This window comes from Vombatus ursinus, unplaced genomic scaffold, assembly GCF_900497805.2.
Source record: "Vombatus ursinus unplaced genomic scaffold, bare-nosed wombat genome assembly UNPS02014942.1, whole genome shotgun sequence".
NCBI classification, from domain to species: Eukaryota; Metazoa; Chordata; class Mammalia; order Diprotodontia; family Vombatidae; genus Vombatus; species Vombatus ursinus.
In genome coordinates, this window is record NW_020954720.1 from 4,549,408 (window position 1) to 4,575,726 (window position 26,319).

At 36.3% G+C, this 26,319-nt stretch overlaps 1 protein-coding gene across 16 annotated transcripts in view; it reads right to left on the reverse strand.

Moving 5' to 3' along the window:
- SCEL (sciellin) overlaps window positions 1-26,319 on the reverse strand; it is a 149,391-nt gene that overhangs the window by 8,081 nt on the left and 114,991 nt on the right. For 14 of the 16 annotated variants that reach the window (XM_027844586.1, XM_027844579.1, XM_027844588.1 and 11 more), the window contains 6 exons: window positions 16,563-16,625; window positions 14,145-14,198; window positions 8,391-8,483; window positions 6,260-6,331; window positions 2,938-3,012; window positions 943-1,051 (listed from right to left, as the gene is read on the reverse strand). In XM_027844586.1, coding sequence (XP_027700387.1) covers window positions 943-1,051; window positions 2,938-3,012; window positions 6,260-6,331; window positions 8,391-8,483; window positions 14,145-14,198; window positions 16,563-16,625 — 466 coding nt within the window. The remainder of the gene's footprint in view (window positions 1-942; window positions 1,052-2,937; window positions 3,013-6,259; window positions 6,332-8,390; window positions 8,484-14,144; window positions 14,199-16,562; window positions 16,626-26,319) is intronic. The other 2 variants (XM_027844577.1, XM_027844584.1) reach the window with 2 other exon arrangements.

The window sequence follows — 26,319 nt, forward strand, 5'->3', positions numbered from 1 at the left end:
TGTACACTGACCACACTTCTACAGAATTGAAAAGAGCCAGGAACTGTCAAATGTCAAATACACATTATTAATTGTTTCCAAGGATATTGCAAAGCCAATACCTACAAATCTTTGAGAGCACCGAAGAGCACATTTAAACAATGTATTATTAATGAAGACAATAGCGGGGGTCTATGAAGCATTATTTCCTTTACATGTTTTTCAAAAAGCAATTATTTTTATGTTATATATTCAACCATACCATGCTTTATATCTCATAGTCATCCAGTCATCTATCAGGGCCCATTTTTTCATGTGCTCAGTTGCTGTTATGTTTCTTACCACATAAAATTGCATCCTCTAGACCCAATTTGTAGAAATCATATCCCTAGGCTCTAGGGCAGTTAATCCATTCAGCTTTGAAATTCCTGCCCAAGAACATGATGAGGAATTTCTCCTTAGTGAGGTGATGATGGGTAAATGAATGCCAACTGACCAACTCAGCCAGCCCTAGATCATTCCACTCTTTATACTCCATCCAGTCAACCACCTGGGTCATCTTGCCATCTGCTCTACCATTAAAGACCCATCTATCTTCTCTCCCCATGTTCAATTTCCTGCTCTAGCACAGTCCTCAAATCAATACTAACATTGCTTTCTGGAAAAGTCATGTCAACCAGCTGCCCAATGGATCAACTTGCTATCCCTGTGATGCATCAGAGCAAACTCTCCCTCCCTCAGCACTATTCATCTGTATGTGTTGTCTCTCTCCACCCACCCACTAGCCTTAGAATAGAAGTTCTGTGAAGACAGGGATTATTTCACTTTTGTATTGGTATTCCCATTGCTCATTTAATACAGCAATCACTTAACATGAGCTTTTTCATTCACTTCTTGATTATTTATTGCTATGTAAGCTCATATTCTAAAAAAAAAAAAAGAAAAAGAAAAAGCTCTTCTTACTTTGAAGCAAGTTGAATGACAGCAAATCTGTAACTCATCCAAGATCATCTTGGTTTTTGAGCCCAGGGGCTTTCGGCAATAGGTACACATATCCTTTTCAATGACAGACCTGTGCAAACATGAACAATTATATAAATGTGAGCATCTCCATCTCTTAAATGACAGGTTCATACAGTGCACTGACAGTCAACTTTAAAAAATATATGGCAATGATGTGATGAAATGTTAGCCATGTTATTTTGAGAAACTTTGCAGTCCAGAATTTGCCAATACGAATGCTCCAGACCACCTGCTACTATTATATTATCTCATTGACTTGCTAATTACTTGAAAATGATGGCAATGGAATAATATGAGGGAAAACCACAACTTAAGAATTCAGGAGTGTTGAAGAGGAACAGGAAACAAGAGGTTCACCTTTTGATAGTGACACCAGGAGAAATTGCATGATAGAGGCTAGTTTGGAGCAAATCAAATGGCTTCATACTACACGTAGTAACCTTATGAATCTTGTAACTCTCAAAATATGGAGCAAACCAAAAAGAGAAACATTTTCAAGACAATTTCGATTTAAACAAAAAGACTTGAAGTCCTTAAAAGGCCATTAAAGGAAAACCATGGTTATTTGGGGAAATTCCTAATTTTGAGGAATATAGCAGTGAGAGAAACAAGCACCTTTCAATATACTTCCCTTAATGCTAGATAAGAGTACCGGAATGGATGAACTGTTTTTCTGAATGTACATGGCAGGTATTAACTTTTTATGCACCCAGAGAGGTTACAATTCTTCTATGCATTCATCACACAGCCAGAATCTATATTAATTTTGTGTGTTTAGTTATGTATTTTTCTGGTTTTATGTATGCAGTCATCCCCCAATAGATTGCAAGCACTTAAAGATAGGGAAGTAGGATTATTATTTCTTTTATAATTCTCCATAGTACCTATGACACATAGTGAGTGAGCACTACTATTGTTTAATGATCAAAAGGCTGAAAACCCACATGGGGCATAGGTAAATAAAGAGAATCACCAAGCACTCTGTAGGATTAAGAGAAAGCTACTTAGTAGATTAACAGGAACACTCTCATGGGCAGAGGCTGTGTCCAGCCATGTCAATAATAGACATACCACCATGGAAAAGACATTAATTTGGGGATTTCTCCAATACCAATATCACACTAAAAACCAGGAGTCTTTAACACAGTCTTTGGAGCATAGTAATTACTTAATAAATGCTTGTTCATTGATTAAATGATTGATTGCTCCTTCTGTCATGCCAGCAAGGGAGAGAATAGGGATGAGGATAGAACCTGACCTGTTATTTCATTGGTATGGAGATTCCTAGATGAAGAAACTCCCTCTACTAATGAATAGTAGCACCTTCCCTACAATTTACATTCTTAGATATTTTGTTACAGTACTGAGAAGTTAAATGACTTGCCTAGAGTCACATAGCCAGTATGTGCCAGAGGCAGGATTCAAACCCAAGTATTCCAAGTATGGAAGCCAGTTCTCTATCCTACCCTGCCTCTCAGGACAGAGAGGATGATGACATTAATTTGTTCAAATGGTAACACCATGAGAGAAGGTGATTTTTAGCAATAGGGCAGTATTGGATTTGTGAAGACAACGAGAAAGGGAAATATGTGTAGTACATGCTGAAGATTAATTGGTCCTTGGCCATCCTTGCCAAAAGTTTCTGATCCCTATGTAGGCCAAAAATCTTCAGTGAAAAAAATATAGTCAGAAGTTAAAGGCCCCTTACCACCTTCTTCTAATTTGCCTTTCTAGAAGACTTATATACTCTTCTTCACATACTCTGTGCTTTTACCTAACTGGACTATTAGCAATCCATTAGACTGTGAATTCCTTCAGAACAATAACTTTTTCCCCTCATACTAGGCACTTAATAAATGTTAGTTGATTGGCTCACTGACTGCTTTTGAATCGCCATGACACACACGTATATAATTTAGTATAATACATGCTTACCTATCAGAGGTTGAATAAACTGTTTGTATATATTTTCCAGTGACACTTTCTTCATAGCCGTCCTTTGGGTATTTGCTATAAAAAATATGATACAGATCTATGAAACATGTTCATCCTTCAAGGTGTCCTGCAATATTGAAAGTACATGAAACTCCAGTATTGGTCTGTGCATCTATATTCCCTCTCTCTCTCTCTCTCTCTCTCTCTCTCTCTCTCTCTCTCTCTGAGGGAGGGACCAAGAGAGAGGCAGAGAGACAGAGACAGAGAGAGAGAAAGTGACAGAGACACAGAGAAATAGAGAGACAGAGTGGTAAAGAGACAAGGATGAAGAGAGAAACTACACATAGAATCAAGAATCGACTTGGTGTTCAAAAGCCAAGTTACAAAACAATATTTGTGTTTTGGGGCCTTTTTTGCCCAACACCTAAGGAAAAAAATTAAAATGGTTACAAAATTAGATAATGAATCATGTTTGGAATCTTTTCGTACTTTTAAAAAATGTATTGCTATATCAAGGTGATCTTTTAATTATTTGTTTTTCTTTGTATCCCAAGCACTTAGAATAATGACTGGCATGTAGTAACTACTTAGTAAATGGTTGTTGCCTGACTGTTGAACATCCATCTACATTGGAGATGAGTGAAATTTGAAATATTCTGCCCAGTCATGTTATAATAAGATCACTGGGCTTTGAGTCAGGATACCTGCGATTCAATCCCAGCTTTGATATTTACTAGTTGTGTAACCATGGGCAAATCATCCAGCCTCTATGAACTTCATTTTCCTTGTCCCTAAATATTTAGACTACTTACTTCACAGGGTTGTTGCGAGGAATTTTTTTTTTTTTTTTTTTTTGTGAATCTTAAGCTCTGAATAAGTGTAAGTTGTAATTATAATTACTTCCCAAATACCCAGTTTCCTCAGGAAGATTAGATTCCAGAAACTTAATGGTTTCATTCTTATTCAGTGACACCTTTACAGTATTTGTTAGTTCAGTGACCCTAAAGCCTCAGTGCAGTTTTAAGCTTTGGTAGTATTGGATAGTATTTCCCTCTTTGCCACCAACCAGACTTCCATGGAAAGGCTATTAGAAACTTATGGGAATTTGTTACCTCTTTCCCCTTAACCCAGGCTAAAACAGAGGATTCAAGATAATTTTGGATAAATTCATGAGTGACAATTATAATAGAATACTAGCATCATAGTCCTTTAGAAACAGGTCATTCCCCCTCCTCCCTCATCACAGATCTAGTAGAAGCAAAACTGTTGCTGAAGCCAAGTTCTTTCTTCCCAATCCTATGCTTTTTCTACTGTATTGTACTATAAAATTTGAAGAAGTGTGAAGTGTGTCTGTAACTTGTTGAAATGGACTTAATGAAGGGCAAACTGCTGCTTCATGAAACTTCCTTAAGTTTAACTTTCAGAACTTTTTGGGGGGCAAGCATGGGGAAGTGTGTGGAATTTGGATCTTTTCTTTTTTTCCAATATGTTCTTTTCCAGATGGTCATGACTGTATTTATAAAATGAAAGATTCGCTATCATCAATACGGACACCAGACTGACATCATTCAAGTGCTAATAGAGCTGATGCTTTTTTTTTTCAATTATCTGCGTATAATTGTCCTACGACTCCTGAATCCTAAATAAAAGTGTTTTTTTTTTTACTTAACTCGAACTTAATATTGTTTGACACGGAATTTCATAAGAAATGCTTTTAAATCAATACTGTGAGAGACTATTAGAATGGAGTTTCTATGTGAGATTATTGTATGATTAAATAGAAAATGCCAAAATGATGTTTTTATTCTCTTTGCTGCCATTTGACCTTTTGCTTGCTTTTCATGGTTACTTTAGATCTGTTTAATTGCTCTTTAATCTTACACATTTAGCTACTTATTATTTTGAAATTAACAGTGGAATTTTTTATCTTTTCAATTAAAGGTAGCTGGAGTCACTCAGGTGACTATTCAGGTGAGCTTGTTTTATACATATGTGGGTGTGTGTGTATATATATATATATATACATATATACACACACATATATGTATATTCATACATGTATACATAAATATGTGTGTGCATATATATATACACATAAATGTGCATGTGTGTTATGTGTGTATATGTGTGTGTAAACATATATACATAATAGTCATATATGAAAAAAGTGTTGACTAGAAAAGCTTCCTGTGGCACACTTCACTGACCTTTGGCCCTCCTGGGAATTACTCTAGATCATCCTTATAGCATAGTCTTTCTTGTGATCCACAGCCAAGAGGCAAAAAAAGAGGCTCTTCTCTTTGGAATTGTTTTTAAATAGCAGGCTATAATCAATATGTGTACTACATATGTCTCTTCCATTTGTCATCTCATTACATCATCCAGTAATCTCTGGAGCTCTAATGGGGAAACTGTCGGAAGCAGTTCCTGTTGCACCCAACACAGCAGGCAATTAATAGCATCTGGAAACTCCTAATCTAAGTGTAATTATTCTTAGAGGGATACTTGGTGACTTCAGAATTTCAAAAGTGTATTATACTACAAATAAATATGTGAAAATTATGTGAGAACTTTCAAATGGCGACCTTATCCCATACAGGTATATACACAAATGATGAGTGTGCATGTGTGTGCATGTGTGTACATGTGTGTATATATGCATCCATATATACATATACATACATACATACACACAGATTTAAATACATATTTAAGCAATAAACATGTAAAATAGAGTTTTAAAAATTGTTTTCTATTCTGCTTCTGTTATTTCATTGGTGTAGAAAGCTTCTTATGTGGAAACTCCCTCCACCAAAGCAGATCAACAACTTGCTGTAATATATATATATATATATATATATAATATACATACATACATACATACTACATACACACACACACACACATATATATATATATATAAACTTCAGAGAACTTCCTATTTTTGTAATTCATATAATTTTAGAAAATTTTAGGTGAACTGCCGATGGTTAAAACAGCTAGTATGTGTCAGAGGTCAAAATTGAACCCAGGTCTTCCTCACTCTAAGGCTGGCCACTATGTCATGTTGTCTTTCATGAGTGTGTGTGTGTGTGTGTATGTGTGTGTGTACTGATATTAAAATTCAACTAGATTAGCCTTTCCCAGGATAATTCAATATTTGGAACATCAAATATTATTATGCATCCAGAATTCAAAATATTGGTAAATATTTTTTACACTAGGAGCATCATACCTGAAGATTACAGCTTCTACTCTTAATCATAGATGATTTCAGAATTATTTTTAAAATAGGGAAATATTTGAGGTAACTTTCCAATACCTATTCTCCACATATGTCCTTGTGTACACAACACTGTCCTTTGGACTTGAGTACTTGGTTCGAGTATTATAGCTGAAATACAAACAGTTTTAACTTCATTTTTAAAAGTTTATTTACAAGAATATTAATAATAGCAAGCTATTGAATAACTTGAGTTATTATTTAGTAAAATTCAGTATAAAATATAATTTATTCATAGGTATTTCTTCTTTTAAACTATTTTTTTAATTTAAATGTAAAGGTTATATTAATTGACTACTCCCAAAATTCATTATCAGTATTTTTATTCCTGGTACTATATACTTCCACCAGTACATTCTATTTCTAAAATATCATTAGACATTATTCTCAAGAATATTTTGTCTCATATGTGAGTAAACACACTGAGAATTTGAGTAATAATGACTTTGGCTTTTAAAAATCCTTTTTATTCTACTGTCCTAATCATATTTCCTGATAACAATCCCCCCACAGATTTTTAAATCTAAAGGAAAATACTAATTAAGCCCATATGAAATTTTACTGTTTACTGGGATTTTATGAATAATTAAGAGACTTTTATCATTTACTAGACTGTAAGCTCTTTGAAGGCAGGAAAATGCCTTATTTTTCCTTGTAACTCTCTTGGTTCACATAGCATAGTGCCTTGCCTATTACAAATCAAATGTAATAATATGTATAAAATACTTGGCAAATCTTAAAGAACCATGTAAAAGCTAGTTATTATCATTATCATTATTATCATCATCATTATTATAGGTGTTCCACTAAATCTGTTGATTGAATGAATAGATAAATGTCATAATCATACTTTATACAAAATACTAAATTCAGGTCCCTAGTTTTTTAAGTACTCTAGTGACATGGTTTCTATCTACCTCAAGGGTTGAAATGAGAAAAGCACTTTATAAACTTTAAAGTTTTATTTAAAATTGAGCTATTATCAACTTAATTTTTATAATAAAAGTATTGGGAATAATCATCTCTTTCTTATTAAATGGAAAGATCATACACTGGAGTGCTCAGCTTTTCTCTCTCAGTGTCTCTGTCTGTCTGTCTGTCTGTCTGTCTGTCTCTCTCTTTCTCTCTTGTGTTTTATTTGTTTGTTTTTGTTTTGGTCTGGACGTATGATTTAAAAAATGTAGTGAGCCTCCCATAAGGAAATTCCTTCCACCAATACAGATCAGCAACTATTCTGTACCTAATAATCTTAAATAGTTGTATGGGGAATATTTAAAAGTTAAGTGATTTGCTCAGGGCCACAGAGCCAGTGGGGGACAGCTAGGTGATGCAATAGATAAAGTGCTGGGCTTAAAGTCAGGAAGACTCATCTTCCTGAGTTCAAATCTGGCCTCAGGCACTTAATAGCTGTGTGAATCTGGGCAAGTACCTTAACCCTGTTTGCCTCAGTTTCCTCATCTGTAAACTGAGCTAGAGAAGAAAATGGCAAAGCAGTCCAGTATCTTCGCCAAGAAAACCTCAAATGGGATCACAGAGTCAGACACAACTGAAAACAACAGCACAGAGCCAGTACATATCAGAGGCAGGGCTTGAAATAAGGTCCTTCTGACTCCAAGGCTAGCTCTTTATCCCCCATAACATACTGCCTTTCTTCTTCTGTCTTTTATCTTTTCATATTAGATGGAGTAATATAAACAAAATATTTATATTTCAATTATCAAATAAGTATGACCCTTTTATAGTAACAAAGAAACTTAACTTTCTACACTCTAATGTTTTAATAGCATGTAGTTTTCACCAGTTGGTAATTTCATTCAGAAAATAAACCTCCACTAACTATCTCTACCACTGCACCACCACTCCAACTTATAGTCTTAGAGTTAACTAGGATGTTGAGAAGTTAAGTGACTTATTCACAGTCACATATCTACTCTGTCATAGGCCAGTCTTTTGGATTCTGAGGCCCTCTATCCATTATACCACATCACAACAATGTCCAAATGATTAATCCTATTACCTTTCTGAAAGATGTTATGCACAAAAAAACCTTCCATTACAATCACCTGATAAAGTGGTAAATTCCTGCAAGGGAAAAAGCTATGTGCAGATTGGTTTTTTAAAAAATGGGAGGGAAGCTGTTTAATTTATTGACTTAAAATACCTAGCATACCTGGAAGATGTCCTGGTTTCATGAGAGTAGGCTGTGTTTATGCTGGACTGGTTGTTTCGGGCATTGGTAAATGTATTGGTATGTTCCTCTAGCCTAAAATAAAACAAAAAACAAATAAACAAAAAACCCAGATACAAAGACCCATTTAAAAACCAAACACACTTGAAGGTTGCTTGTTCTTTTTTTTTTCCTTAATCATGCAAATAAAAATATTATTAGCAATACGATGAAACCTTGCTAGACTTGGCTGATTAACCACATATAGGCACTCCTAGAAACCATGCACTCCTTCTCTTTGTTCCCTATTACTACATTTGGATATAACCATCATCTTTCCAGGTAGGCTATTCTGAAAGTATTAACTACATTCCCTAATTCTATCTTTTATCAAGGATGGAAAGTCTGAGGTTGGTTTCTGTGATTGCTTCACCCCCTAGTTGTGACATTTCAGAGAGCTGCCAATCTATGATGTCTTAGGACAGTCGATCGGTTTCATGAAAATGATCCAAAGACTTCCTTTGAGAATCTTCATCTTCCATCTTGTTATAAATTAAGGTCAACATTTTTATGCCTGCAGAACTCAGACCTACATTTTTTATCTCTCTAAAAATACCAGAAGACTTAGTGGGGTTTAGGAACATTTAGTTTTATTTCTGAGTATCTAAAAAAATTATTAATCTAAGAAAAGTTCAAAGTCTTAGCTCCTCTTCCTTCTCAAGGCTAGCTAAACTTTGATAAAATAAGATTAGAAAAAACACAGAAAAGAGTTTAGATCTTTATCAGTACTTATTATTCCCAGATAGATTTTTCCTTTAATTCCTATGTGTAGTCTTAATGTAGTTTTTTTTTGTCTTAAGAAAGTTACTACATGAACACATGCATGTACCTATATCAGAATGACCTTTAAATTATGAGAAAATGAAATTTTTGCTGTTGCTTAGTCATTTTTCAGTCATGTCTTACTCTTTGTGACCCCATTTGGAGTTTTCTTGTCAAAGATAGTGGAGTAGTTTGCCATTTCCCTTTCCAGTTCATTTTACAAATGAGGAAACTGAGGCAAACAGAGTCACACAGTTGGTAAGATTTGAACTCAGGAAGATGAGTCTCCCTGACTCCAGGCCCAGCAGTCCACTGTGCCACCTAGCCGACCAAAAAAGTAAAATTAGTGGGCTTATATAACTAGTCTAAGATAGTTGCAAGATCCATTCCATTTCAGGAAATTTAATTTTACTCATCCAACAGTGTTAGGAATTTTCCATAAATGGTTAAATGCAACATATACCAAATAAGTTATAGATTAAAAGATGACTTTAAAGAACAAAGTCTAAAGATACATTTGGCTTTTCACTAAAGATTACCAAATTATTAAATCTGTCTTGAATTACATTTCAAAGCAGAGAAATCTATTTTCAACCACATCATTTAAATGTCATGTCTACAATGGGATTTCCTACAATAGCATGACAAAAATTTTGATTTCCATAATGGTTTTAAAAAATCTATGCTAGTCAATCTTTTTTAAAAATTTTTATTTTTTTTAAATCCACAAAAGGATGACCTTTGTATAGGACTCTCTACCCAAACCCCAATACCCAATGTGTTTTGAGTGTGATAGGGAACACAAGTATAGTTGTATTCTTTTTTTTTTTTAGGCAATTGGGGGTAAGTGACTTGCCCAGGGTCACACAGCTAGTAAGTGTCATGTGTTTGGTCTGAGGCTGGATTTGAACTCAGGTCCTCCTGACTTCAGGGCCAGTGCTCTATCCACTGTGCCACCTTGCTGCCCCCTAAAATTGTATTCTTTCAATTCAATTTGAAAGACATTTATTAAGCCTCTACTATTGTCAAGGGACTGTGGAGATGAAGGCAAAAAAAAAAAAATCAACACATTCCCTGTCCTCAAGGAGTTTACCTTCTACTTAATGGATACAATATGTATACAAGGGGGGAGATACAATGTAATACAAAATCATTTCAAAAGTGAGAGAATGCTAATAACTGGGTGGACTAGGAAAGGGCTTATGTAGGAAATTATGTACCTGATCTGTAGGAATTCTATAATGCAGTGGAGAGAAAGGAGCAGATGTCAGACACTGAAGACTACTTGTGTAGATACAGAGATTGCTTGGAGAAGAGTCAACCATTTGAATGGAACAAGATATTTGAAGGGGAACAATATGAAATAAGAAGGCTGTAAAAGTAGGTGGGAACCAGATGACAAGGGGCTTTAAATTCCAGGCTGAAGATTTTACATTTTATCCTAGTGGCACCGGGGAGGCATTGAAGATTTTTTTTTTTTTGGTATGTATTTGTTTATGTTGCAGTGGGAGCTCATGGTCAAATCAGTTATAGGAGTATCAATCTGGCAGCTGTGTAGAGGATGGAGAAGGAGCCAGGCAGTCAATAAGCATTTATTAAGCACCTACTCTGCCTTAGGCACTGTGCTAAGCACTGGGGATATGAAGAAAGGCAAAAGACAGTCCTTACTCTCAAGGAACTCAGTCTAAAGGCAGAGACAATATGTAAACAATTAATGCTGTTCAGTTGTTTCAGTCACGTCTGACTCTTTGTGATTCCATTTGGAGTTTTCTTGGCAAAGATACTGGGGTGGTTTGCCATTTCCTTCTCCAGCTCATTTTACAGATGAGGTAACTGAGGCAAATAGGGTAAGTGACTTAAACAACTAATCCTAACAAGCTACAACAGAAGATATGCTGAAGATGGCCAGCAAAGGGAAGCAGCAGCATTAAGGGGAGAATCAGAAAAGAGAAGCAGTTCATTTAGTCTAATTTGCCACAGGTTATAAAATTCTCTACCTCGGTACCTTTAGGTGGTAATTCAAAGTCTAGTTGAATCCCTCTAGGAACTGGGAACTAGCCCATTCAACTGCTGGAAGGTTCAGTTTTTTGGAGCTTCATAGAATCACAGGGTCACAGATTTAGAGTTAGAAGGGACCTTAGAGGTCATCTTGTTAAACCCATAATGGTGGCTTGGTAGTGCAGTGGATAGAGCACTGGGCTTGGAATCAGGAAGACTCATCTTCCTGAGTTTAAATCTGGCCTCAGAAATACTAGCTGTGTGACCCTGCGTGACACTTAACCCTGTTCATCTCAGTTTCCTCTTCTGTAAAATGAGCTGGAGAAAGAAATGGCAAACTACTCCAGTATCTTTGCAAAGAAAACCACAAACAGGGTCACAAAGAGTCAGAAACAACTGAAAAACAAATGAACCAAAGTTAAACCCATTCCTTTCACAGATGAGAAAACTGAGGCTCAGAGAAGTTAAGTGACTTGCCAAGGTGACCCAGGTAGTAGATAGCAGGGACAAGATTTGAACTGAGTTCATAGAATTATAGATTGATGTATTTAGATTCGAACGGGAATTTAGAGACCATCTAGTCTAACCCCTCAGTTTGCCAATGAGGGGCTGAGCTCCAAGGGAGTTAAGAGACTTGCCCAAGGTGAATCAGGTAATGAGGCAGAGTGGGGGTAGATCCCACATCTACGACTTCAACTCAGCCCTCTTTTCACATGGTGCTTCCCTTCTTTGCTAGGTTGAGCTAAAACTTGCCTCTTCATAAATTCCACTAAATGGTGTTACTTTGATTTCCTAAATAGTAACTCTATGTGGCTTAAATCCAAATATGGTACCTTAAATCTCCAGAACTCTATTGAATATTATTCCTTTGAATGTATTGTGGGTGGTCATACCCTGCAGTCCTTAGGCAAAGTAAACGCTCTTTGAAAATTATATGATCAAGCCTTGAAAGAGTTGTCAGAATGATTCCCTTATCTCCCACAATATATATCTCATTAATTTCACAAAAAGTAAGAGGTTTCCATCATGGTTATACTGCAATGAAATCCTTATATGGCTGAACTACTTTCCTTAGCCTTTAAAGCTGATAATGTCTCTATGGAATATTTTCTCTCTAATCATTCAAAATAGGTCAGTGATCATATAACTTTGGAAGAGGTTCTTTATTTGTAAAAATAGATTTAAAAGTAATTCCTAATGCATCAAATTTGAAAACATAAGCAGTCCTACATACTTTCTAACTAGGTCCCTTCCTGTCTTTCCAGTCTTCTCACACTAACTTCCCTTACTCTGTGATCCAGAGACACTTGTCTCCTTGTTGTTCCTCAAACATGATACTCCGTCTTCCAACTCTGAAAGTTTTCCTTTGTTGTCCTCTATGCTTGGAATGCTTTCCTTCCTCATTTCTGCCTCTGAGGTTCTCTGGCTTCCTTCTTGTCTCTGCTAAAGTCTCACCTTCTGCCAGAAGCCTTTCCCAGTCCTCTTAATATTATTGCCTTCTCTCTGAGACAGCCATTCCCCATCCTTCTACCACCAAGTTAAATTGTTAATATCTTGTTTGCACATAGTTGTGCAGAATTTGCATATAGTATCCCCCATTAGATGCCTTAAAAGCAGAGATTGTTTTTTTTTCACTTTCTTTTATCCCCAGCCTTTAGCATAGTGCCTTGAACATAGAAGACATTTAATATATATTAGCCAACTTGCTGACCGATTACATAATTATTTGCGATCTAAGAACATTTCATGTGTTATTGCACTTCTCCAGGTTACAAAAAGCTACCCCTGCAGGAATCACACATACACATGCATACAAAATGCAACATGTAGAGCACATGTTATTGTCTCTGTTTTAGAGGTGAGGAAAACTGGACTCAGGGAGGCTGAATGATTTGCTCACAGTGCCATAGTGAGTAAGCATCAGGGACTGACTTGAATTTGGAATTCACTTTCCAATACAATCCTCTGTCTCCTGTATTATAGCATAGATTAATATTTCAGTTTAATAGCCTAGTCCAAGGCAGTTACTTGATTTATTTCGGTGTAGAAGAGCCAGAAGACTTGGGCTTTGGATCAGCCTCTGCTATTAAGTAGCTAGGTGACTGTAGGGAAGTCACTTAATCAGTTGAGCCTCAGTTTCTTTATCCTTAAAATGGGGATAATGATGCATTAATTATCAACCTCAGAGGGTTAAGGGTTCATACCCTTAGAGTAGAATAAATGTTATTATTATTACTATTATTATTATTATGGGCAGCTAGGTAGCACACTGAATAGAATGCTGTGCCTGGAAGACTCATCTTCCTAAATTCAAATCTGTCCTCACTTAGTAGCTGTGTGACCTTGGGCAAGTCACTTAACCCGGTTTGCCTCAGTTTTCTCATCTCTAAAATGAGCAGGAGAAGGAAATGACAAACCACTCCAGTATCTTTGCCAAGAAAATCCAAAATGGGGTCACAAAGAGTCAGACATGACTGAAACTGAAACTGAAATGACTGAACAACAATTATTATTATTTCATCTACTCCAATGACTCACAATGGCATAGCAATAAGTGTGTCAAAGATTGTGCCAACAGAGTACAAAGTCTGGCATATCCTATAAGCTAGAAGGGCTTCAGATATGGCCATTGCAATGATCCAAGGACCAGTCTAGTTACTTGTTGACTGGCCACAAAGTGATAATTTTTTCCAAGAGTGACTCATGAGGACCATCTACTAAGGCACGGAAAGATTGTGATCTGTATTGATGGAGCTAGTATCCATATATACCAACATACATATAGCTTTCCTGAAGTACAGCAGACGTATTCTCTTAGCTTATTTCCTGATCACCTATTTACTGAAAGGAAATCTCTAGTACAAGTTCAATAGATAAGCATCCATATCTTTAATTTTCTCTTTTGCACGAGGAATCAAAAATTGCCTTAAAACTCACCACTTTGCATTATTGTGCGTGTTGGGGTTTACATCTATGAGATTGTCAAGGTCTCTGGAAGAATGAGAAATTACTAAATGAGAAACATGCATACATAAGTGATCTCATTCATTTCAACCATTTTCTACCTTTCATTTCTTTGATTGAAAGCACTGGATGGTATAGTAGGTAGAACCTTTGGATTTGGAGTCAAAAGATGTTTCATGTTCTGGCCCTGTCACTTTTTATGACTTACTGTGTGACTTTGGACAAACCTCTTACTGTTTCTGAACATGCTTCCTCATTTATAAGATGTGAAGAATAATGCTTCTACTATTTATGTTTATTTAGATCAAATGAATTTATATATGTAAAATATTTTGTACACTTTAAGGAACACTGTATATATAAGCTATAGGTATTATTCTTTTTCACAGGAATAGAAACTAAGATGGGGAGAAAAAGGAGAGGTGAAATGAGTAAACCTGTGATGCAAGGCTAACTCAAGACTATACCTCACTTTAACCTGTTTTTTCTAGACTGGGTTCTATGTCTTGGATTTCTCTTTCTACCCTGGGGCCCCAGTATCCCCCTAAAGTTAATGTCTCATATCCAAAATACTTTACTGTTTAGCTTTGATTAAAAATTGATATGAAAAAAATAATCCTCAGATTGGGTGTTAATAGTTGATAAGGCTTCTTGTGCTCTCCTTCCTTAAGTATTTGCACTTTAACATGTGAATTTTCAGACCCCAAAGCTTCATCCAAAGGAAATAATCACCAAAAATGGAATTGCAGGCACACTAACAAGCTAACAGGGAAGCTGGGAGCTACAAGGGTCTTCCTAGAACCCATTAAAAATTGCAATATATAAGCAAACATGTTCTACCTATACGTAAAGCTGCCCCTATTATCACTCCCTCTACTGAGTCCCCAAGACAGAGCTTATTGAGGAAGCACTCCTAAAGACGTGTTTTTCCCCTCCTGGCCATGAAAAAAAAAAGATACCACTAACTGAATGTTTTTCCTGAGGGTCTGGGGAAAAAGGAGGAAGGGAATTGAAATTAGAAAAGAAAGGAATGTAGGATCATAAATCTGGAACTGGAAGATACCTTAGAGGTCATCAACTTCAATTCTCTCATTTTACAAATGAAGAAACTGAGATCTAGAATGGTTATATGACTTGCCCAAGGTCAGTATTTGAATTCAGGTCCTATGACCCCAAGTTCAGTGTGTTTTCCCACTGCACTATGGTGATAGTAAAGGCTATTGGGCCTAGGAAGATGTTGTAAACATTATAAGACTGAGGTTTCTATTCTTTTCCTCATTCTTTTATTATATATATGTATTCCGTACTGTATAAATCCTTTGCCTAAACATAATTTCATGGACTAGGAAGAAGATTGGGTAGGGGGATGGGTAGAAGGCTGTTGGTTTTTTGGGTTGTCTTATTTTATTTTATTTTATTTTTTGGTACCAGGTGACACTCACAGTTGCTATGGCACTGACAAGTAATTAATTCCTCCCTAAGTTAAACTGTCTGTTGAACCCACCAACTATACAATCTACATCAGTCCTTCATGTGGAGGCAAACAAGGTGCAGGAATTATGCAGAGGTATAAAGAATATATGAAACTGTGTCTTGTTTTGTTGCTGTTAGGGATTCATGCCATTTACTAGGGTGAGGAATCCAAGAGGTGGATCCTATAGTACTTTCTGCCACTGCGACAAAACCATCAAGCTGCAGTATGTAAAAATAAACCTTCACAGCCTAAGAGTTTAGTAACCCAAATACACTCAATTTGCATGATGCCTTTTACAGTAAGCAGAAGGGTCCTGAGTCACAAATTCAGTCAAAATTGGAATTTTCTTTTGAGCTATTTCCATAGGATTATATATCAACCATTAAAGATCCCTTCCCCACCCAACCCCCCAATCCCCAAAAACTTCTATGAATTATTTATGTTCTGTCTCCTCCAATCGAGTGTGAGCTCCTTGAGAACAGGAATTAACTGAGCTTCTTCTGCTTGTATCCCTAGCACTTAGCACAATGCTTGGCACATACTAAGCTCTTAATAATGCTTTTTTTTTTCATTCCTTCAAGACCTAATTTGAATTGTCACTTCATAAACACCTAATTCTAACTCATTTTCACCTTGGCTGTAGCCCAGCACAGTTGAAAGAGTACTGAATTTGAAATTTAAAATTTTAGTGCTGACAATTATATGTCAGAACTGTATTATATTGGGCAAAAAATCTCTCTGAGATTCAGTTTTCTTAATATTAAAATAAAATAAAATAAAATCCCTTCCAACATTAAATCTATGATACCAATTCATTTCTCCTGAAATTCTTATAAAAAGGTAAGCAAAATAAACTTGATTTAATGTGCTCATACATGGAATTTGTCAAGAATGGGGGAAATTATACTTGGCCTTACCCTTGAGTCTTTTTGTTATATCCATTAGAATTTACTTCAATGTGATTGTCAAGGTCCTGATCTCTGTGGGAATAAAAAAGTTCATACTACATTAGATTCACCTTTAAATTACAAGAAAATGGTCTTTTGAACCAAAGGTCACACAGGGAGTAACTGGCACTATCTGTTACTCTGGTCTGAAGAAAAAAAAAACTTTATAAAACTGTATGTAATCTTGGAATTAGCTTTAAATGATTGTTTCACATAAACACATATGTCTTCCCTTTAACCCTCTTTAACCCTTTCCTCCCCATCCCTTCCTCCACCTTAGTGCAAGAGTAACTGGACAAACTCTTTATGAATGTAGGGATAGAGATAGTACTTGTACTCTGTTTTCATTGGTATAGGGAATTCCTGGGTGAGATAACTTCTCCTGTCAATACACGTCACCATCTTCTCTACATCTTATAGCCTCAGAAAGTTATCTAAAGTATTTAGAGGACAATCGATGTGCCCAGGGTTTCGTTGCCAGAATGTGTCAGATGTGGGACTTGTAGCCAACTCTTTATCCACTACACAACAATGAACTTTCCACATATGATGTAATGGACCATTATTGCATTGAAACAAATTATGCACATGAGAAATTCAGAGAACCGTGGGAACACTTGCATGAATCAATTCAGAGTGAACTTAGCAGTGCAAAAAGAACACTGTATACAGTAATAGAAATATTGTTTTAAGAACAACTTTGAGCAAAGAAGCTATTTTGCCTATTATAAATACTCAAATTAACTATAAAAAACATACAAAGAAAGATGCTATCTGCATCCAGAGAAATAACTGATAAATGCAAGTATGCGTAGAATTTTACATATATAATATATATATATATACACACACACACATATATATATACACACACATGTATATATACACATATATATACACACATATATACGCCTATTTGTGTCTAATGGTAGCCATCTCTAGGATAGGGGGAAAGAAAAAAAAGAAATTTATATGATAATTTTGTTGTACATTTGAAAGGAATAGCAAGTTGTGCATAGTATGTTATGGAAATGCTTCTTTCATTTCCCAAATTAAAAACAGAACAAAACCAAAAATGTAAATGAAAAGAATATTAAAGGAAAGTCAGACACTGAGTAATTGTAATGACTGAAGAACCAATAATGCAACATACATCCGTCTTCACCACATGGAGAAGAGAGACCATGTGGATAGTGTTCGGTAAAATGCCAGAAATTGTCATGAAATTAGTTGGTTTTGCTTAACTGTTTTTCTTTGTTTCAAGGGAAGTTTTAATGCAGGGTTGGGGAGGAGGTAGAGTACATTTGGTAGTTTCTATGAGGCAAAAGATAAGAGTTTGAAGCAAAATAAATAACATACATGTGGCTTTAAAAGTCAGATTTTCAGATATGAGGATAATGATGGTTTGGGGGAAGAGGGAGAGACTTCAATTTAATCAGGAAGAACTGGGTATAAAGGAAATAGCGAGGTAAAGCAATATTCAAGGATCAAATCAGAAGTTTCCATCAGAATTTACATTACCTGAAACATAAAGAGTCCATTTAAGATTTGAATTAAAGTCTGATGGAGAATAAATGCAGAAACTGAACCACTGTGCTACATCAAATATTGGATCACTCTATTGATAGACAACTATTAGCACCAATCTTGACAGGCAAAAACAAAGTCTATGAGGCACCAAAATAAACTGATGCATTAGTAAGCATCCATATATCTGTAGTTAAATAATATATGCAAAATACATTGCAGATCTTAAAGTGATATATATATTTTAGCTATCATTAATAGTAATTTATGTCTCCTAGGAATCCAAGGCTCTAGGGTTACAATACATCATCATTTGCAAGAGGACCAGTCTCTATTGTTGTTTCTGAATTCTCAAATATCTCTGGAATTATCTTTAGTTTTTAGAAATTCCATTTCTGGGGGCAGGTAGGTGGTACAGTGGATAGAGCTCCATCCTTGAAGTCAAATCCAGTCTCAGACTCACAACACACAAAACATATTAGCTGTATGACCCTGAGTTAGTCGCTTACCCCCAATTGCCTAGCAAAGGGAGAAAAAAAAGAAATTCCATTTCTTCCAAGGCTGTTATCTTTCTTCTAATGGATCTAGGCTTGAATCCTGTGTTTAGATATGCCTGGTATATGGGTTGCATTAATTAATTATGTATATCTATTTCATTAAACACATTTGAGAGATTTAATGAAATTTTCTTGCTTATGCTTATAGAAGTTAAAATGTACATGCACACACACAAAAGCAATGAAAAATTAGTATCTCAATTTTTGTCAGGGAAAAATCTGGTCATATTAATTCTAAACCTCCAAAATTCAAATTAAGCTCCCATTCTTAAGAGTTATAATAACCATTCACATTTCTATGACTTTGGGAGTTTTATAGTGTTTTGCTTACAACAACCCATTGGCATAGGCAGTTCATATATTACCTCATCTTACAGATGAGGAAACTGAAGTTCAGAGAGTTGAGGTGATTTGCCCAAAATCGCACCCCTTATAAGTGTCAAAGCTATTACAAAAATCCAGTTTTCTTGACTCCAAATCCAGTGCTTTTTCTAGCTGAGTTGTATACATTTGAATATACAGAAACCATTACAAGGGATCTTTAGAGCAGTGTGCCAGAGGAAAAAAAAACAATCAATGCAACAATGACACTCTTCAGGTTCCTCTAAATAGTTTGGAAAATGTCTGAACAGTTTCGTGCCATACATTTCTCCAGTGAAACATTAGAGCCTTCCTTTCTTTTCTCTTTCCCTTCTTGCTCTCCAGTAGAGATGTTGACAGAGAGTGAAATAAATTTTCAAAAGGGACCAGAGTGAGAGGGAAGAGAAACCTACCAGCTACATGGAGACAACCCATCCCTTAGTAATCAAGAGGGAGCTATACAAAAATGAGATTATACCTTTTATTCCTAATAGACTATCACAAAAAACAGCACCAGGAACTATAAAAGGATTCCATAGGCCCTTTTACCAGTGGTCTCATAGAACTTTATTTGCTTTACCCAAACATGAAGCACATTAAACAAGTAGAATGGACTATATGACCAGAATTGAAAAGAAACAAAACTATATGAATATATATATTCTATATATAGAGACTATATATATAACAAAACTATATGGCTACAAGAGCAAGGAAGAAAAGACGTGATGAGTGAAGAAAACAAATCAAGGACGTTATTGTTTTTCAGCCTGATTGATGTCAACAACTAGCTTTGACAATCCAATCCAAGCAGCCCAGACTGCTCATAAACTTTCCAAGTTACTTGGGGTATAAAAATAAATTTTCCTTGTCTAATTAAGTCTACATAATTTATATCATGTCTTTTGCACCAAGGTATAATATGGGAAGAGCTGTGATTTAAAGCGCCCAAAATAGATTTTTAGAAAAGCCCATCCAAATGTTGCCTAGCAAACAAGAGCATGTGTGTAAAACTGTTTAACAGAAGAATGATTACAGTAGACCTGACTGTTTCTTACTCTTGTAAACATTTGGAATTTATTTCAGTGATATGGCCACATCCTTGGCCTCTGTAGATCATGAGAAACACTTTGGAAAAAATGAGCACTACATATTTCAGCTAGAAAATGGAATTTTAAAAGCAGCTTTCAAAAACAGAGAAAAGAACTGGGTGTGGTGGTACAAACCTATACTCCCTATTACTAGGGTGCTTTAGCTCTGGAGTTCTGAATGGCAGTAGGCTAAGCCAGTCAGGTAGCTGCCTTAAATCCAGCACTGGATTTAATGGACCGGGTAGGAAAAGCAAAGCAAGTTAAACTCTGGAGCCACTCAGAAATGGGATTGCACTCTATGAGAGCCTGCTATACATCCACCTGGTTGAGATATGGAGTCCCAAGGGAAGAAGAGAGAGGGAGGGAGAAAGAAAAGGGAGAGAGAAAAACCATAGCACAATGTATTGAGAACTTGCCTCATTTTTATAGAAAAGGAAATTGAGGCCCAGAGAAATTAATTGACTTTTTTTCTGAGGTCATATGGGTAGAAAGAGAGGACAGTCTCTATTCAAACTCCAATCCTTTGGTCCAGAGCTAAGAAATCGATTGCACCACATGGCATCCCATATATTCTATCTTTGTTTTCATGTGTGGGAAGGAATACATTTTATAAAGCAGCAATATATTTGCCTCAACATAACTTACTTTAACTGCTCATTGTTCAGCATGGAATACATTTACCAAATTACAGAGTGACAGTACAAAAGATTTACAATGCGTCCTCAATTTATGCCAAAAATTAAATCTTGGGCATGAAGCTTTTGATTGAATAGCAGTCTTTGTCACTCTGAAAGGGGTAGAGAAACTACAGTGAGATCATTTATATAATCCTTTCAACTATGTTGTGAGAAAGGGGGAACATTTATGTTTATTTTTTAAGGAATTTTTTTAAACATGAGAGAATTAAGGCTTTGACATTAAGGAAATTAGTGTTCCATATTGATATAGGCCTATGCAAGTACAGTGGGCAGAAGATACAATACGCCAACTTCACCGAGCTTGAGTCCTCATGGTTTATGAAATCTCACTCAGGTGCAGCAGGTTTTCATTTTTGCTGCTACTTGCAGAACCATGAAGAATTGTCACAGAAAACCAAATCCAAAGTTTCTTATTATACTTATTTCAGTTTTACGTACTCTACATACCAGAAGACTTGGTTCAAACTTTCTCTTCCCCCAATATCTATATGACCTTAAGCAATTCATTTTGGTCCATTGGGCCTCAGTTTCCTCATTTGTAAAATGAGAGGGTAGGAGTTGATGACGTTTGGAAGTAGCATGGTATGGTAGAAAGAGGGCCAGATATACAGTCAGAGGACCTGGGTTGAAACCCCGGTTCTTCACTTGTTCCCTGTGTAAACTTGGGCAAGTCATTTTGAATTTTCTGAATCTCAGTCCTCTTATGGATAAAATGATGGGGTTGGACTAGATGGCTTCTAAGACCCCTTCTACATCTAAATATATGAACCCACACATTCATATGAAGTTTTTGCTTTTGCTTTCACAGAATTCTACTTCTCAGTATGGCACAGTGGAAAGCTGGCCTTCAAACCAGGAAAACCTGGGTTCACAGTCCCACCTTTAACACATTCCAGCTACGTGACCCTGGGCAAGTAATTGAATTTTAAGTGCTTTAGGCAATTCTCTATGACTATAAGTTTCAGAAAAGGTGCAGTGTGCTTTGGTAAAGGATGTTCCTTCATTTGGAAGTTCCTTGCATCAATGAAATCAAAGGTCCAGTCCAGATCCCTATGTTAGGGTGTCAGTGGGTGTAGAAGGAATTTGTTTCTTTTATGGGTTTGTGTTGGGGGAGGGGTTTCAGAAGGGTGGGAGGACATTTCATTGATAGAAGAGGCAATGGGGGCCTAGATAAGGATGGTGTCTCTGCTAATAGATCAGAGGGCATTTAGTATGTCCAAATCCTAGCTCTCCCATGTTATTGTTGCTGGTAGTGGTCATTCGTCCTCAAGAAGGATCAATGAAATAATGAAGGTAATGTCTTGACTTGTGCATGAATCGGATTTAAATGAGGCAAAGCTGTACAAAGTCATTAGCCTCACTTATCATATAACCTCCCTGGACCTCAGTTTCCTCATTTAGAAAACAAAGAGGGATAACTGGATGGCCCCACTGTTCCTTTTGGCTCTAAATCAATACTCCTATGATTATACCATCCATTTAACATTATTTTAATGATTAAAGTAGTTGGGGACTGAGGTAAAGTCTTTCATTACACAAGCATGATGATACAAGTGAGTAAGGACATCATTTGCTATCTTTGACAAATGTTATCTTTTGTAATTCTAAGGGTAAAAATGTCAACAGATGAATTTAAGTCTTCATTCAAAAATAACTTCTACAGTCAGGCTAACAATAGCTTATGAGCTACCAGTAATTGATTTTCTCCTTTTAGTGTTAGTTCATGGAAATTTGAAAATATGCCTGTTAAGAGTGAAGCATTTTCTCACTGTATAAGTGAAATTTCCCCATAAATATGCATTTGTTCAGGTTGCTGAGTTCCTAGAAGGAGGGCAGAAGTGTCTGTTTGCAGGCAGAGTGACAATTGGAATTTTATTCAGTCCTTAAGTGAACTATAGCTGAAAATGTCACCAGTCTCCTAAAGAGAACTCAGTTTTGCTGCATCTCTCCTATGAAGTCATCAATCCATGCACCACGTTAAATAGGACTGTAAGAGGATGGTACTGCCACTAAGCTGATGATGACCCTTCAACATTGTCCTTTTCTGTACTTCCACTTCAAATGGGAAAGACTGATGCACTAAATAATAATAGTGATAGAATGAAATTAAGAGATCTCTCTCCCAAATAGATCACTCCAGAATTCATGGGGTTTTTTTCCTATTTATTCCACAATGGTTCATTGAAGAAATTGACTGGTTTCTATCTGAATGTGGAACGCTATTGAAGGTATTCAGAGATGAGACTTAATTGGGCCATTCTGAAACAAAATCATCAACTTTTGAATGAACATAATTCAATTTTTGCCCTGAGTGACACCTGCCATTTATAGTACATACGAAAAAAAAACTTCTTGTTACAGAAATTTTATAATGCATTGCTGAAATCTACCCCATATTGAAAAAATAATACATTATTCTTTACTAAAGATATTCAGTGAGAGAGCTTGACTCACATCAAACAGAAGGAAATATATCTGAGGAATATGGTTTTTAAATGTACTTCATTAATACAACATTCTAATGTGATACTCTGGACTGGTTATTTTACAAGCTTCTCCAATAAATAACTCCATCTTTCCAAGACTTAGTATCTTTGGGAAATTTGTCCCAGTTCTTCTTCCTGTCATCCAGAACTACCAGGCTAGGTGAAAATACTTTCGTCTCTCCTGTTATCTTTCTTAAGTAGCTAGGTGGTATACTGGAAAGAGTGCTATATATGGAGTCAAGAAGACCTGAGTTTGAATTCAGCCTCAGATACTTACTAACTGTGTGACTTTGGGCAAGTCACTTAACCACTGTCTGCCTCAGTTCCCACACCTATAAATGATGATAATAATAGCACCTACCTCCCAGAGTTGTTATGAGGATAAAATGAGACGTTTGTAAAGTGCTTTGCTAATCTTAAAGTATTATACAAATGTTAGTTATTATTGTTAATTATTACTTTCATCCACATCCAACTTAGCTCAACTTCTAGTAGTCAATCTATAGCATCTTTTTCTATTAGACCCTTCAACTCTGCCTTTGGAAGCCATGTTTGGTGACCAAACCCCCTGCCTACTCACATTCCTAATCTTCAATTTTGTATCTTCCAGAGGCAGATAAGTGGCACAGGAATAGAGAACTAGCCCTGGAATCAGGAGGACCTGAGTTCAAATCCCACCTCAGATACTTAACACTTTCTAGCTGCGTGACTCTGGGCAAATCACTTACCCCGATTGCCACACCAAAAAAAAAATAAATAAATTCGTCTTTTGTATCTTCCACTTTCCATACTAACTGGGCATCCTTCCCTACCCTCTACAATGCTGACCATTCCTCCCATACCCTCCAATACATAGAGCAAAGAACTGGCATTCTCCTTTCTTTTAATTGACAATTTTATTTTTTTCGATTTTTTTCTTCCCTCCCCCTTCCCCTGCCCTAGAGATGGCTACCATTAGACTATATATATATATATACACACACATACATACATATATACACATATACATATATGTATGTATGTATGTGATTATATATATACATATACACATGTATATGTGTATATATATGTAAAATAAATATAAAATCATTCTATACATATTTCTATTGATCACTTCTTTCTCTGGATACAGATCACATCTTCCTTCACACATCCTTAGCCATTTGTAGAAATTTATCCTGTCCTGTCACTCAGCTATCTTTCCTCCTTTGCAGTTTATGCCACCTGATTATAACACCCTCTCCTGATTAACTGCTGCTGTCCTATGCAGGCCCCTAGAACGTTTGTCCACCTTCCCTGGTAACTTTTTCACTTTTCTTTCACTTTTTTGTTAGGCTCTTCCATTCCATCTCACATTCTGACACCACCTTTGATAACTTCAATATTGATGTTTCATTTCTTTCTTTGTATCCCCAGTGGCTAACACTGTGCTTGGCACATAATGGGCACTTAAAAAAACACCTGTTGACTGACTGACTGATTGATTGATTGATCGATGACCACTCTAATACTCTCTGGTCTCACAATAAAAAGAGTACCGGACTTGAAGACAGAATCCAAGACCTGTTGCTGTTGTTCTTTGTTCTTCATTCTCAAAGAGGACCTCAAAGAGGACAGGGTGATGTCTTGACTTGTGATTTAATTGGATTTAAGTGAGGCAGAGCTGCACAAAGTCAACAGCCTCACTCCCTCCTCCAGAGTCCTCAGAGGTCCATAAGACAAAAGTCAATGTAACTAGTGTTACAAGTCAATGTCTGGGATGCAGCGGATGACCTTGACCTTTTTAATTAAGGTCTTTCCCAGACCCGTACTGAAGTCTTGTCAAGCTGCATAGTTCCTGTGCGACTTCACATTTCTCATTTGTAATTTAAGCAGGTTGGACTAGCTGTTTTCTAAGATCTCTTCCAGCTCTGATGTTCTATGATCAAGCAGCATACCTATGACTCCCCCTTCCAACCCCAACTAGGTTCGAAACCTGGCTTTGGTGTCAGATGATCTGTATTCGAATCCTGGTTCTGTTCCTTCCTACCTACATCACCTTGGGGAAGTCACTTAACCTCTAAATCTCAGTTTCCTTGTCTATAAAAAGAGGGAGTTGCACCAGAAACCCTTTAGTAGGGGAAAATAAAAATGGTTTGGATCAATGATAAGACTTAAAAAATTATTCATATTATAAATCTTTTTCATTCAAGTGTCTGCCTATGAACTCAGGAAAATTACAGAATCATAGATCTAGAACAGGAAGTTATATAAGTAGTAAATATCTGATGTGGGACACTTGAACCAGGTCCTCTAGCTCTAGCTTTTTGAGCATGTGATACTAAGTGCTAATTCACTGCTCATCAGCCAATTTTGTGTCATCCCTTGATCCTGGGAATGCAATTTCCAGCAAGGGATTTGTTACAACAGCATTTCCCATTACCACAAAGCAATTTTGAAATGCTATGGAGTTCATATTAATGCATTTTACTTGTCTTAATAAAGCACTTTGGGGTGAAGGATGCCACAGAAAAGCAACAAAGGGCAGACGACTGTATGAAATACACAATTTTTGCTTAGATTGTCTGTTTCAGTAGGACCCCTGGGCTCTGAATTATCTCATGATTAGATACAACATCTTCCAAAAATCTTTTCTTCAGATGAGTCTTAATTAATTTTGCTTTTCAGCCTTGATGACTGCCTCCTACATAGTCCAAGTTTGGAAATGGTTCCCTAGCGGGAGGAAGAATAGCTAAGCTGAGCCCATAATGGGACAGTATGTTGTCTTGTTGACAAGGGCAGGAACTCTAGACAGTATTAAACATAAGCAAATGAGAAAATGATGCGTGACCAGTAAAAAAAACAAAAAAACAGCACCAGTAGGCCCATAATTTTAAACAGAGAGCCCCATTACTATCTTAAAAAGCCATATGTATGCCTTTGGAATGTTTAGTTTTACAACCATATCCTGATTTAAAGAAAAGCAAACAAGATAAAACACTCACCAATAAAAGAATGCTTGACAAAAA